General features: G+C 39.0%; 1 protein-coding gene across 6 annotated transcripts in view; it reads right to left on the bottom strand.

The window, feature by feature from the left end:
- Nucleotides 1-13,626, bottom strand: part of LOC136881281 (CUGBP Elav-like family member 2) — a 1,536,179-nt gene that overhangs the window by 82,979 nt on the left and 1,439,574 nt on the right. For all 6 annotated transcript variants that reach the window (XM_067154068.2, XM_067154069.2, XM_067154070.2 and 3 more), the window contains one exon: nucleotides 12,009-12,095. In XM_067154068.2, the coding sequence (XP_067010169.1) occupies nucleotides 12,009-12,095 (87 nt within the window). The remainder of the gene's footprint in view (nucleotides 1-12,008; nucleotides 12,096-13,626) is intronic.

The raw sequence follows: 13,626 nt of genomic DNA, 5'->3' as shown, positions 1-13,626 counted from the left end.
CTATTTTAAAAAATTATTTTATCATAAATTGGTTTCAACATACTGCCAATAGCCTACCAGTTATAGATTAACTGTTGTATGGATTCTGTGAAAGCATGTCCGTCAACAAAACAACATAATAATGTGGTAGCAGTCATAGTCACAGAGTGTTATCTCAGGAATATCCATGATCCTCATGGTGACTGACGGTTTTTCTAGAATTAGTTCTCATCAATAGCTTTTCAGTTATTTATGTTACCAGTACATCGAATACTACTCTAGTAAGCAGAATTCAGAACTGAAATGGCTAAAGCATAATAAATGTGATGAATGACAAACAGCAAAGCTTTTAACTAAATCATTCCACAACATGTTCAAGTACAGGACATTTCTTATTAAATGCTAGCCCTCCAAACCAATACATTCAGAAAATTCTTCCAGTGGGTAAAAGAATTTGAATTGACTGGAAAGTTCCAAAACCGCTTTTGGTTTGTGGAAAAGATGATCAGTGTCATTCTCTGTTGTATAAATAAATCAATGAATTCTTAAATACTGAAAATATGCCTTAATATAACATTAATCCAATAAGCAATTTAAAATGTCACTTTGTGTATAATTCAATGTAAAATTTAGGTAGAGAAAAGTAAAGAAACTATGATATTCTCAGCTTGGTGCCTTTGGGAACAAGTAGGATGTCTTGGTAGGATAAGAACAAAGAAGCACTTTATTTACGGTATTTCAACAGACATACATAGTGATTATAAGAAACAGAAACAAAACAAGTATAAGAATATAAATCAACAATAAAATGGTAAGCTAGGAAGGAGGATTGGAACATGCCAAGATGAACACTCATTCACAAAAAAAATGTGTGCACCATGAACGAATCAGGCGAATACAATGGAAGTTGCCACACAGTATCGTCACAGGGCAATGTGTCTCATTTTATTTAATGCCAACTGCTTGCCCAGAAGTACCATTAGTGGGTGTACATGTCCCTCCCTCATTTATGGATCCAAGACACACTGAATAAGACCTTACTAACAGTGTGAGCCACTGAGCTGAACAAACACCAGCATGCACCAACAGCACATTCGACAAGTCTTTGACGAGATAAACTACGAGAGAAAAATTGGATGTTTAGGCGCAATGGTCGCCACTTGAACAATTCTCACTACACTGTATGCCGGTGCTGGATGCAGTGAAAATGTGAACATACACAAACGTCGCTGTGCACCATCTACAGGGTCTCTCATATAATCTAAGACCGAACGCACAGTGTTTGTATTCTGCGCTACGGCAGCTGCCTCGGCCGAACTTATGTCGCACTCCACTGTCCTGCTTTAAGCATGTATACAATGTTATATGAAATCTTAGCTTCTAAAAGATACTGGAAGTGTCGTCCTTCCTGGGTTAAACAGGCATTGTATCTGGTAACCACATTCTGGCTGACGTGAATGAGTTCTGCCACTGTAATGTTTCCGATTTCATTCGTAATGTTTTCTTTCAGTTCCTCCAATGTGTGAAGATTTGTTCGATACATTTTTTCTTTCAGTTTACCCCACAAGTAAAACAACTTACACTGTCAGATCTGGAGGACGAGGGGAAAATAGATCATCACTGATCACTGATCATTCTGTCTGCAAACACTTCCGAGATTGTAAGAAGGGACTCTTCTGCTGTACGAGCAGGGGCTGAATCCTGTTGAAATAACCCACACAATTTTTCTTTTTCCATTAACTGATGGAAGAACAGAATCAAAATGTCATCTTGGTACCTCTCTGCATTTACTGTAGTCTCGAAAAAATAAGCCCAATTATTTGTCTTGCACTAACAGCACACCGAACACCAATCTTCCTATCATAATGAGGGAATTCATAAACACCATTAGGATTTTCTGCACACCAATAGCAAAAGTTTTGACTGTTCACACAACCATTAAGATGAAACCAGAACTTTTACATACAAAAATACAGTGTTGCAATGATAACTGTCTCACCATGTCAACAGCTGATATTAAGACTAGCGACTAATACTTGCCAGTTATTTAAAGTTAAAAATTTCATTGTTCCGTATTGAAGAATATCACAATTAAAACTGAAATAATTGATGCTTGCCAGGTCGAACAGGTGCAGGCTGCTTGCAAGGTCAAGAACTACGCGTGCTTCCCACATTGCAGCTTACATAGCCGAAAGTAAAAGCACCGCTTCGACAGTCTCCATTTGTATGAGGGACCCTGTAGAGCTATGTCATGGCAGGTGGGGATATGCCTATGTCCACCATTACTGTATCCAGGCAGCTAGCAGAGCAGGATTTGTCATCACGGCATGTTACAAAGTCAACCATTATGACATGAACATTGCAGAGCTTGTTTGAACTAGGAATGGGCATCATGGCAAATTGAGGATTGCCAACGAGTGGTGCCCAGTGACAATCACCATTCCGTCTGCATAGAGACAACTGCCAAATTTGAGCCTGGAGATGTCCTCACCGGCGCAACAGGTGACATGGTTTGAGGAGGTGAACTCGAAGGATGAAAGCTATGTAGCCGAAAGAGTCCTTGACCTTCAGCTACCTGGGATATGAAGAAGAGGAAGGCCTAAGAACAGCTGGGCTCAACAGATGAAGTGACATCAACAACAGCAACAGTAAATTTACGGCTGCACTGATGTTGAAACACAAGCAGCTGCCAACAACAAAGCACAACTTCGTTCCACTAACTCTGGAAGATCTGCAGCAGCAGCAGCAGCAGCAGCAGCAGCTCCGTAACGAGGACATCATCAATGAAGTACAGTGATTACAAAGCAAGGAAATACGATGTACTAGGTGCCTGTACAGTAATTTATAACATTTATTTACATGTGTAAATTGTGGAGTATGCTAGTGCTTCAAAAACTTGACTTTCAAAGGGTTAAGGATTTTACCTATGAAACAGTTATCAAATGTGGTTTGCTAGAGCCAGGAATGTACGTAGACAGGATCATCCATTTTATAGATTTTGTAAGTACTGTACTGCAGTAGCGACATTTGTTTGACTAGAGCAGAGGTTTCCAAAGGTTGTTATATATAAATGACCATTTACACCACTTACGTGGCACCCACTAAGCAACATTAATTACAAAGCGAATAGACATTATACAAATAAGAATTACAAAGTAATGGTCAATATTCTTCTTCTTCTTCTTCTTCTTCTTCTTCTTCTTCTTCTTCTTCTCCTTCTCCTTCTTCTTCTTCTTCTCCTTCTTCTTCTTCTTCTTCTATGTACCCATTTGGTACAATCATGGGAGTAGGACTGCAATTCTGAGGTTACTGCAAATGGTATGAAGCCTCAGCCTTCCTACTGATCCTTTTACCAGTAACTTACAGTGTGAAAGACCTCTTTGTCATAGTAGATTCATCTGCTCGAAGTAGGTGATCATACCAACACAGATGCTTTCCCTCATCTTACAAAAAAAAAATGTCAACATAATCAAGTAACATTTTATTTCATAATTGATAACTGTCAATACAGATCACAATTAGGCTGCTACACTGACCATTCAGCCAAGAAGCCAGATGTGCAGTTCTATGAAAATGTTAGCTCTCTCTTTTCATGTATATGACTGCATCCAATACTTAGCACAAAATCCTACAAGAAAATATTTATGCTGGAGGAATTCCACTGTCAAAACTCCTCAAAATACAATCCCAATATGTCCATCAATAGAAGAGATGATGAGCTAATGTACACGAGACAAACTCGGAGCAGGTGACACTTCTATTTATATTTGAATCACCACCTTCAGTTCTACCTTCCAGCTTTAACAGAAACCCATTTGATCTTTATAACATATGGAGTCTTGTCAGTCTGGACATGAATCTCATTAGAACACAAATCTGAAACCCAATAAATAATCTATAAATTCATTTTAGAAAGACATAGTGTCCCACAATTTAAGTACAAATTGTATTCCCACACCAAGCAATGTAGAAAGTGTTTTTATGAATTCCACAATGAAAGTGCTATAAAATGGAATAAAAACTGCCTACCTATTGTTTCTTCATTCAATAAACTACTATTTGATAGAGACATACTCAACACACTTCAGCAATAAAATTCAAAAGTTCTAAAAAGTAGAAATCTAACAAGATATTTTCAAAGTCAAAATCTTTACACATAACTACTTCTTGACACTCATTTGTTCCTCTTCAATACTTGTAACTAGTTCTAAAGTTGAATTAATTCAAGGGTGCAAGTGGTCATACAAACAGCATTGTTATCCTATCATCCATAATTAACAGGACAAGAAATAGATCCCCTGAATCCGATTGAAGATACAACAAGTGTAGGTCTTCCGAGATTGTTAAACAGGACTAAGTCATTAGTAGGATGAAATAATAATATTGTTCTTAAAATACAGACTGTGTATCTATTGAATGTGCTCTCTTTTACAGCTACAGTAGATTTTGATTAACTAATTTTGTATTTGTTCTAATTTCCATGCACTTGGCCGTGATGATGGGTGGTTTGTAAACTACATTTTATTTGTGTACATCCTTTTTGCTTGAGGAGTTAATTACTGCTTGCCTCAGAGGCAGAGATTATAAGATACGTGTATGTGCTTATGTGTCGAGCATGATGTCTGCATGTTATGAATGAAAATCCGCAGCCTGTTTCCAGTCATTTGACCGGGTCAGGAATGGAGGATGGGAACTGAGCCAGCTGCCAAGGCCTGTCGCACTCCTCTGGAGCAATGATTAATGAATTATTAATGAAATGAAATGATATTGGAGAGTGTTACTGGAATGAAAGATGACAGGGAAAACTGGAGTACCCACGGAAAAACCTGTCCCACCTCCCTTTTGTCCAGCACAAATCTCACATGGAGTGACCGGGATTTGGACCACGGAACCCAGCTGCAAGAGAACGGCGCGCTGCCGCCTGAGCCACAGAGGCTTCTGTCTGCATGTTATGTGCTGTAATAACTGATGTTGATGGTGAGGTACAGAGAGGATGAAACCTGGTGTCGGCACACTACCTACTCGTGACAAATAACACGCACAGGGTCTACCCATGACTAGCGATCGGAAGTTCATGCATTTGCATATTTTTTCACACCACTGTACGATTATGCTGGTAAACTGTTTATGCAAATCACTAATATCTGAACAGAATATGACCACTTTATTATTTTTTTAATAGATGCATATTTTGGGTTTTATGCCCTAATAAGGCATATTAAAAGGATATTATCATTTTTATTATACAGGGTCTTTCAGTGAAAGTAGGGCCAGCCGGTTGGCCGGTGCAGCGCAGCAGGTAGATGGTCGAGCTGGTAAGATGAGCACATGGCAACTCGCTGAGCTTGGGGCCGGGAGTGTGCCCGTATGAATCGCATGTAAATAATAGGCACACATAATAAAGCAAAATTACAGTAAAATAATTTCTCACCTTGTCACAGAATATGTTGAAAATGCCTTCCATCCGCATCTACACATTTCTGGCTTTCATCATCATCATCATCATCATCATTTCCCTTTATCCAGCTGTAGCCGGGTAGGGGCAAATATGGTTCCTCTCCACTTTCTTCGGTCTTTCCACCACTCCTCCTCCAACACTGTATCCCAGTCCAGGTTTCTTTCTATAATGCTCGTTGGATGGTATCCTTCCATCTCAATCGTGGTCGTCCACGGCCTCTCCTTCCTTGGATTTGCATTTCCATCACCTTTTTTGGCATTCTTTCGTCGCTCATTCGCTTTATGTGCCCAAACCATCTTAGTCGGCTCTTCTCTATTCTATCATTCATTTTTTCCACTCCAATTTCTTCCCGGATTTTCTCATTCCTTATTTTGTCTCTTCTACTCTTCTGTATCATACTCCCCAAGAATTTCATTTCGGCTGCCTGTATTCGACTCTCATCCTTCTTTGTCATTGTCCAAGTTTCTGCTCCGTAAGTTGTTATGGGTACGTAATACATCTTGTACATAGTATCCTTTGCTTCCATTGGCACATCTTTGTCCCATAACATATTTCTTACACTATGATAGAAACAACTTCCAGCTTGAATCCTTTTACTAATCTCAGCATCCAGTCGAGCATTCTCCATTAATTCAATCCCCAGGTATTTAAACGTTTCCACTACTTCCAGGGGCTTGTCTGCAAGTCTAATCTGACCTTTCCCTTCTTTCTCCCCTCTAGTCATAACAAGAGTTTTACTCTTTTCTACACTTATTTTCAATCCACATTCTTCAATCTTCCCATTCACCACATTCAACTGTTCTTGAACCTTCCTGTTGTCTTCTCCCCAAATCACAATATCATCTGCAAATAACATCATGTTCATTTCTCTTCCTCCATATGCTGCTTTTGCTGTTCTCATGATGTCATCCATTAGTATTGTAAACAGGATTGGTGATAGAACACTTCCCTGTCTCAGCCCACTAGTTACTTTGAACCAACTTGTCCTGCCAACTTGTGTTTGCACGCAACTACAACATTCCTTATACAATGCCATGATCATTTTTATTAATCCCTGTCCAATGCCTTTTTGCACCAGACTGTCCCAAACTTTCGTCCTAGGGACACTGTCATATGCCTTTTCAATATCAATGAATGTCATCACCATATCATTCCCGTACTCTCAATGCTTTTCCATTAGTTGTCTCATAATGAAAATGGGTTCTATTGTTGACCTTCCACTTCTGAAACCAAACTGATTTTCCTGTATCTGCTTCTCAACCCTCAACCTTATTCTACTTTCCAGTATCCTTTCCATTATCTTAGCAACATGGGATATTAGAGTAATTCCCCTGTAGTTCTTCAAAACTTTCTTATCACCTTTCTTGAAAATTGGGATGATTATTCCTTTTTGCCAATCCTCAGGGACCTCCTTATTCTCCCAGACATTCCTGAGAACCCGATATGTCCACTGCAGGCATACAGCTCCAGCTGCCTTTATCATCTCCACTGAAATTTCATCTTTTTTTTTTTTGCTAGGGGCTTTACGTCGCGCCGACACAGATAGGTCTTATGGCGACGATGGGATAGGAAAGGTCTAGGAGTTGGAAGGAAGCGGCCGTGGCCTTAATTAAGGTACAGCCCCAGCAGTTGCCTGGTGTGAAAATGGGAAACCACGGAAAACCATTTTCAGGGCTGCCGATAGTGGGATTCGAACCTACTATCTCCCGGATGCAAGCTCACAGCCGCGCGCCTCTACGCGCACGGCCAACTCGCCCGGTGAAATTTCATCTATTCCAGCAGTTTTTCCATTCTTCATCTTTCTTACTGCCATTACAATTTTATTCATTGTAATTTCTTTATCCATTTCTTCGTCAACTAATTGCCTTTCCTGGTCGTCCATTGAATGACTGTCATCCGTTCTTATGTTCAGCAGCTTCTGAAAATACTCTCTCCATCTATTTCTTATTTCTTCTGGCTTTGTTAAAATTATGCCCCCTTCATCCTTCACAAATCTGGTGTTTACTTGATCTCTCTTTTTGTTTCTTAAGATACCATACAGTAATTTCTTGCTGCCCTGCGTATCATCTCTCAATGTCTGTGTGAATAAGGCCCAGCTTTTCCTCTTTTCTTCCTCCACTACTTTTTTGGCCAAATTCTTTGCCTCCAGATATTTTCTTCTACTTTCTTCAGTCTTAGATGTTTTCCATGCTTTCCATGCCATTTTCTTTTCCTTCACTTTAATCTTTACCCTATCATTCCACCAGTGTGTTTCTTTGTCTTTCACATTTCCTGATGTTCTACCACACACTTTTTCTGCACATCCAACCAGTGCTTCCTTAAATCTTTTCCATTCCTCTTCAACATTCCCCACCTCTGTCCTGGGTACCAAGGGTATTATTTCCCTTTGAAATTCTTCTTGTATGCTTTTCTCCTTCAACTTCCATACTTTAATTCTTTTCTCTCTTCTTAATTGGGGTTTTTCAATCTTCCCAACTTTCAATTTTCCTATCACAACTCTATGATCTCCACCAAAGGCTTCTTCAGGCATGGCTGTTACATCTACAAGGTTCTTCCGGTGTTCTTTCTCTATGATTATATAATCAATCATGGTCTTTGTTCGTCTGTCTCCCCAGCCATACCTTGTAATCTTCTGACTGTTCTTCTTCCTAAACCAGGTGTTTCCAACAATCATTTGATTCTTCATGCAAAAATCCACCAGTAATTTCAGCAGCTTCTGAAAATACTCTCTCCATCTATTTCTTATTTCTTCTGGCTTTGTTAAAATTATGCCACCTTCATCCTTCACAAATCTGGTGTTTACTTGATCTCTCTTTTTGTTTCTTAAGATACATTTACATTTCCATATCCAAAGGGCCTTACAACATCTTCCTTTCCTTGTCTTTCCATTCCAACTTGTGCATTTAGATCTCCCATCAATAGTACTTCCTTATCTTCTATCTGTCTCTCCACTTCCTCTAAGAAGTCCTCTGGCTTTATGTAAGGAAATTTTCATTCACACGCATTAGTTCATCTACCGAGATAGCTTCAATTCCCCTCGTGATATTTTGTTTGAGTTCATCTACAGTGTGAAAATGGGAGTGTTGGTGGCAGAAACTGCAGCCAGGATAATAGGGCCTATAGTTTTTGAAACCATAATCACTGGGCAGAGATATAGGAATGACATTCTCATACCATTTTTTAACAATTGATGGACAATGAATGCCAGTCTGGATATTTCTAGCAAGACTCGGCAACTGTGCATACGGCTAATGAGTCATTAAGTTTAATTGAGGAAATTTTTTTTACAACAGAGTGATTAGTAAAGCATTGTGGCCCGCAAGATCCCCAGATCTTACGATTTGAGATTTTTATTTATGGGAAAAATTGAAAAATAAGGTTTATGCAACAAACCCTCACACAGTAGATGAAAAACAAAATACCATGAGAGAAATTGAGGGTATCTCGGTAGATGAACTAATGCGCATGAATGAAAATTTCCTTAGATGAAACCAGAAATGTGTAGATGCAAGTGGAGGACATTTTCAACATTTTCTGTGACAAGGTGAGAAATTATTTTACTTTGATTATGTGTTATTATGTGTGCTTGTTATATTCATGCAATTCATAGGGGTGCTCTCCCGGCCCGAAGCTCAGCAAGTTGCCATGTGCTCGTCTGACCAGCTCGCACATCTACCCACTGCACTGCGTTGACCGGACCTACTTTGAGTGAAAGACCCTGTACTTATGAATACTTTTCCTGGCATTTTCTACCGCAAGTGAAAGGAATGTGATGACTCTTAGATGAGAGGGGTCATTCAGAGAAGAAATTAGAATTTAGCTGCGCAGTATGAAGGAGTGGGAAATATGCTTCAGCAAGGAACAGCAGGGTAGCATAACTCACCAACGATACTTGATAGGCAAAGCTAGATGTCATGTGTCTATGATACAATCCCGGTGTTTCCCCACACACGCTTGGGGATCAGTGTTGCCCATCTTGCTCTTCTACACTAAACCATGTGGTATTGAGTTATTGTTTAGCTACAAGAAATTAAAAATTCTATACTGCTTATGTAGGGAATTAGCTACTTTGTGAAGACATTTAGCTACCACAAAACTTATTTATCACTGCTGGTATTGGGATTTAGTCATTTTTCCATGGCCTTGGGAAATTAGTCTTTCACAATAGCAGTGGCCCAGTTTCGGCAGCAGCTTATTGGATATTTTGTTTAGCCCTGTCATCTAAACAGTGCCGAGTACTAGTTGTTAAGAATTCACCGATAATGTAAGTTATAGACAATTTTATTTTATGGAAATAAAACTCAAATTGATTACGCATATTTTGTTGCATATTTAGGTATTTTTTAGGGCATACATATTTATACTGGTTTTAGGGCACGAACTTCCGATCCCTGCTCATGACTTAATGTCTGCATCAGTATCTGCACACAGTCCATATGGATACTGCAGAGGTTTGGAAATGAACCCAGGCCTTTTAGCACGCAGTCTAGTGATTAGGAATTGCAAACCACCACCTCTCCAACCCTGCCGGCCAATATTCGGATTATGAACTTCTTTCTACTAATGGGACTCAAACCGGCTAACCACAGTGTCAGACCATAAAATTTACTGGGCGATTTGGCCGTGCGGTTAGGGGCGCGCAGCTGTGAGCTTGCATCCGGGAGATAGTGGGTTCGAGCCTCACTGTCGGTAGCCCTGAAGATGGTTTTCCGTGGTTTCCCCATTTTCACACCGGGCAAATGCTGGGGCTGTACCTTAATTAAGGCAACGGCCGCTCCCTTCCCACTCCTTGGCCTTTCCTACCCAATCGTCGCCATAAGACCTATTTGTGTTGGTGCGATGTAAAGCAAGTTGTAAAAAGACCATGAACACTTGATGCCTGAATGATCATGGCCACCAGGCGGGCTACTGTCGGTGAAAATGAATAAGTCAGCCTTATACTTAACTCGAGCACGTTTACAGTTGGTGACATTCAAATGCTATATAAGGCTAACAACAGGGATTAAATTATTAACAAATATGATTTCTGAAAGAACTGTGACCTTAAAAAACAAGAAAATGGGGGTTCACAGAATTTCTTTTCAGCGGGGCTCTCACTGCAGGTCACTAAAAATACCACTTGTCGCATAAAATCAGCATTTTGTTAATATTCACTGTCTTCTTATTGTCACTCTCTAATTAAGCTTATATAAAATAAAATTTGCCTAGGCCTAGAAATTTTTAACGTGTTTCAGGCTTTTTTTAAAAGTGAAGGAAAGAGAAATTTATGCATCAGATAAACCAAACTGAGCTTACGAGTTTCATCCTGTTTGACCAGTATCTCTCACAGATAATCAATGAATGAATGAACAAATAAAGAGGTTAACAATTCGTATTGTGAACAAAATATACAATATTAAATAGAAGGAAGGATCCACCTTTCAATACTCCGATGTTAAGTTGAACCAAATTGAAGTTACAGCCTGTTCATTTGGGACCGGTTTCAACACATTTGAAGTGTCATCATCAGCCAGTTAGCAAAGCAGTGCAAAAATTAAGTCATGAAGATCTAAAAACAACTAACACAATGATCACAGACAAAAAATTAACACTATTTCATGCCGAAGCAATTCCAGTTGATGTTCAGGCCTTCATGATATTCATAACATCATTGTGTTAGTTGTTTTTAGATCTTTATGACTTAATTTTTGCACTGCTTTGCTAACTGGCAGATGATGACACTTCAAATGTGTTGAAACCGGTCCCAAATGAACAGGTTGTAACTTCTGTTTGGTTCAACTTAACATTGGAGTATAGAAAGGTAGATCCTTCCTTCTATTTAATATTGTATATTTCTCTAATCAGTATGAAACAATCATGAAGTTTTTAATTATTTTTTTTGTGAACAAAAGACAAAGCAGAATTCCAAATATTATAAAATGTTGGGTAAATATAAACATTCCAGGTCAATCCTCTTAATATTGCATTGTTGTTGGTGGTTGGTTTTTTTTTTCTCACCCTCTTAATATGTTAGTTGCAAGTAGTTGTTGATCAAAGAGTAAATTTGAAAGATGAAATGTAGATGAATATTATTTTGCATATAACTGAACAAAACTGAAGACGAATTAAGTTTTTCCTGCAATTATTAAAATTTGCACATGCTCTTACTAAAGTGATGGAAGGGTAAAAATATTTTAGTTTGAAAGTCTCCCAAGGACATCAGAGATCAAAGCCAGGAGTAAGAAAATCTGCAGTTTTACAATAATTGTTAATCTTGAGTTCAGTTACAAGATTTCCAGTTTATGTAGAATCTGAACTCCAGGACTGAGACTTTCGATTTCAAAATCCCATAAGTACGATGCAGGATTAAACCTTTGCTACCTTGGCGAGAAGCCACCAGAAAGGTCACTCAACTATCACAATCCCCCAGTTTGTAACAGGTGATACGTGTAACTGTATATTTGACACGGCGAGAAGAGTCAATGTTTTATGTACATACAAGTACCATGGTGTCTTTAAATGTAGCTCTACTGAAATTACAAAGTGTCTGAGGCATGAAAGTAAGTGAAATCAAAGCATCCTGCATACTAACCAGTAGGTGATACTTGGAGATTGGCCCCATTCCCTCCTGTCATAGCTGCCAAAGTAACTAGGTTTTGCATACTCAGAGGGTTCACCGCTGAAACAGAACAGTACAATGAGAACAGTAAGTTTCTCAATAAAGATTTTAAATAATTTACAAAGCACAACTAAAATGAACTCTATCAACTGAAAGACAAGACAGGATTTCAATATTTAAGGCAAACAGAAGGAATTGTATGGAAAAGGGAAGACGTGCAAAGCTTTTGGGATCAAAGATGAGCTTTTTTTCTCGATCGTTGATAGGTTTTTTTTTTAGATAGAATAGAGGCTAATGTTATTACAATTGATATTAAGATAATTGTGAATATTGTAACAGTGAGTATAATTCAGATTAATTTTGAATTAATCAATCTTTTTGATTGGAAGTCAAATGTACTAAATAAATAGATTATCTTCCTCATTGTACCTACCAACAAAAATTCATAATTACAGCCATAATCTTAAGAATTCCTTACATTATCTACTTCAATGACCAGCCACTGCCAAAATGTCCAAGTAGTTCACATTTGCTGACAACACAATAGTAGCTGTTGAGGGTTCATGTTTTTCAGAAGTTGAGTATACACTAAAGCAAGCTCTGGATGAACTCTCCCTCCACTATAATCCCAACCATCTCGGGCCAAATCCCAGTGACACAGGTCAGTGCACTTCACCTCAAAGCCAAGCAAGTGAAAGAAAGATCTAGAAGTCGTAGGGCAAGGCAACCATCCCCAACACTGCCAAAACACCAAAATTTCTGGGCATCAAGCTGGACTATGATGATGACGATGATGATGATGATGGATGGCCTCCAAAAAGGCCTGGTGCAGGTCTTTTTAGTTAACACTGTAGAGACAACCTGCACAATTTGTGAGAATGATTTGTGAATTTTAATGATGAAGGCAGCACACAAACCCAGTCCCCAAGCCATCGGAATTAACCAACAAAAGTTAAAATCCCTGACCTGGCCAGTAATCGAACCTGGGACCCCTGGACCAAAGACCAGCACGCTAATCATTTAGCCATGCAGCCAAAATTGTGGCAATATCAGCTGCTTAAAATAATACCATCAGGAAGGTAACAAACAGGAATTGGGCTACCAACCCTCAGACATTAAGAACCTCAGCCCTGGCATTACATGGGCCTGTCACAAATTAGGCCACAATAACATCCAAGTCAAAGAAGAACTAGGTTCTGGCAATGGAGTAGAACTTCAGACCACAAAAGAGTGGGTATGCTATGATGCAAAACCAACATGTAAAGACGGGGCCTTCTGCCTGTTGATGCAGATGTTCAGTGCCATTGTGGTGCTGTGCAAAATCCAGAATATTTGGTGACCTGCCCTCAGCTAAAACATCCTGGTAAAGTTCAAGATACTGTGTAAGCCAGTGATGTAGCCATTTCAGCTAACACTTGGGGAAGTGTTGTTTACTCAGAAATGGATACATATAGAAAATGTTAGAAAATCTAGAAAGGCTAATGGTGATAACCTTTTACATAGGAATATTGTGTACATAATTGCAAAATTAATTATACTAATTTAACTATGTAGTGATTTCAGTACATGATGAAGTAAGTACATAAATCTT

This window comes from Anabrus simplex, chromosome 9 (assembly GCF_040414725.1).
Source record: "Anabrus simplex isolate iqAnaSimp1 chromosome 9, ASM4041472v1, whole genome shotgun sequence".
NCBI classification, from domain to species: Eukaryota; Metazoa; Arthropoda; class Insecta; order Orthoptera; family Tettigoniidae; genus Anabrus; species Anabrus simplex.
Note: the sequence above shows the minus strand (reverse complement) of the source record. Positions and strands in the feature narration are given on the sequence as shown.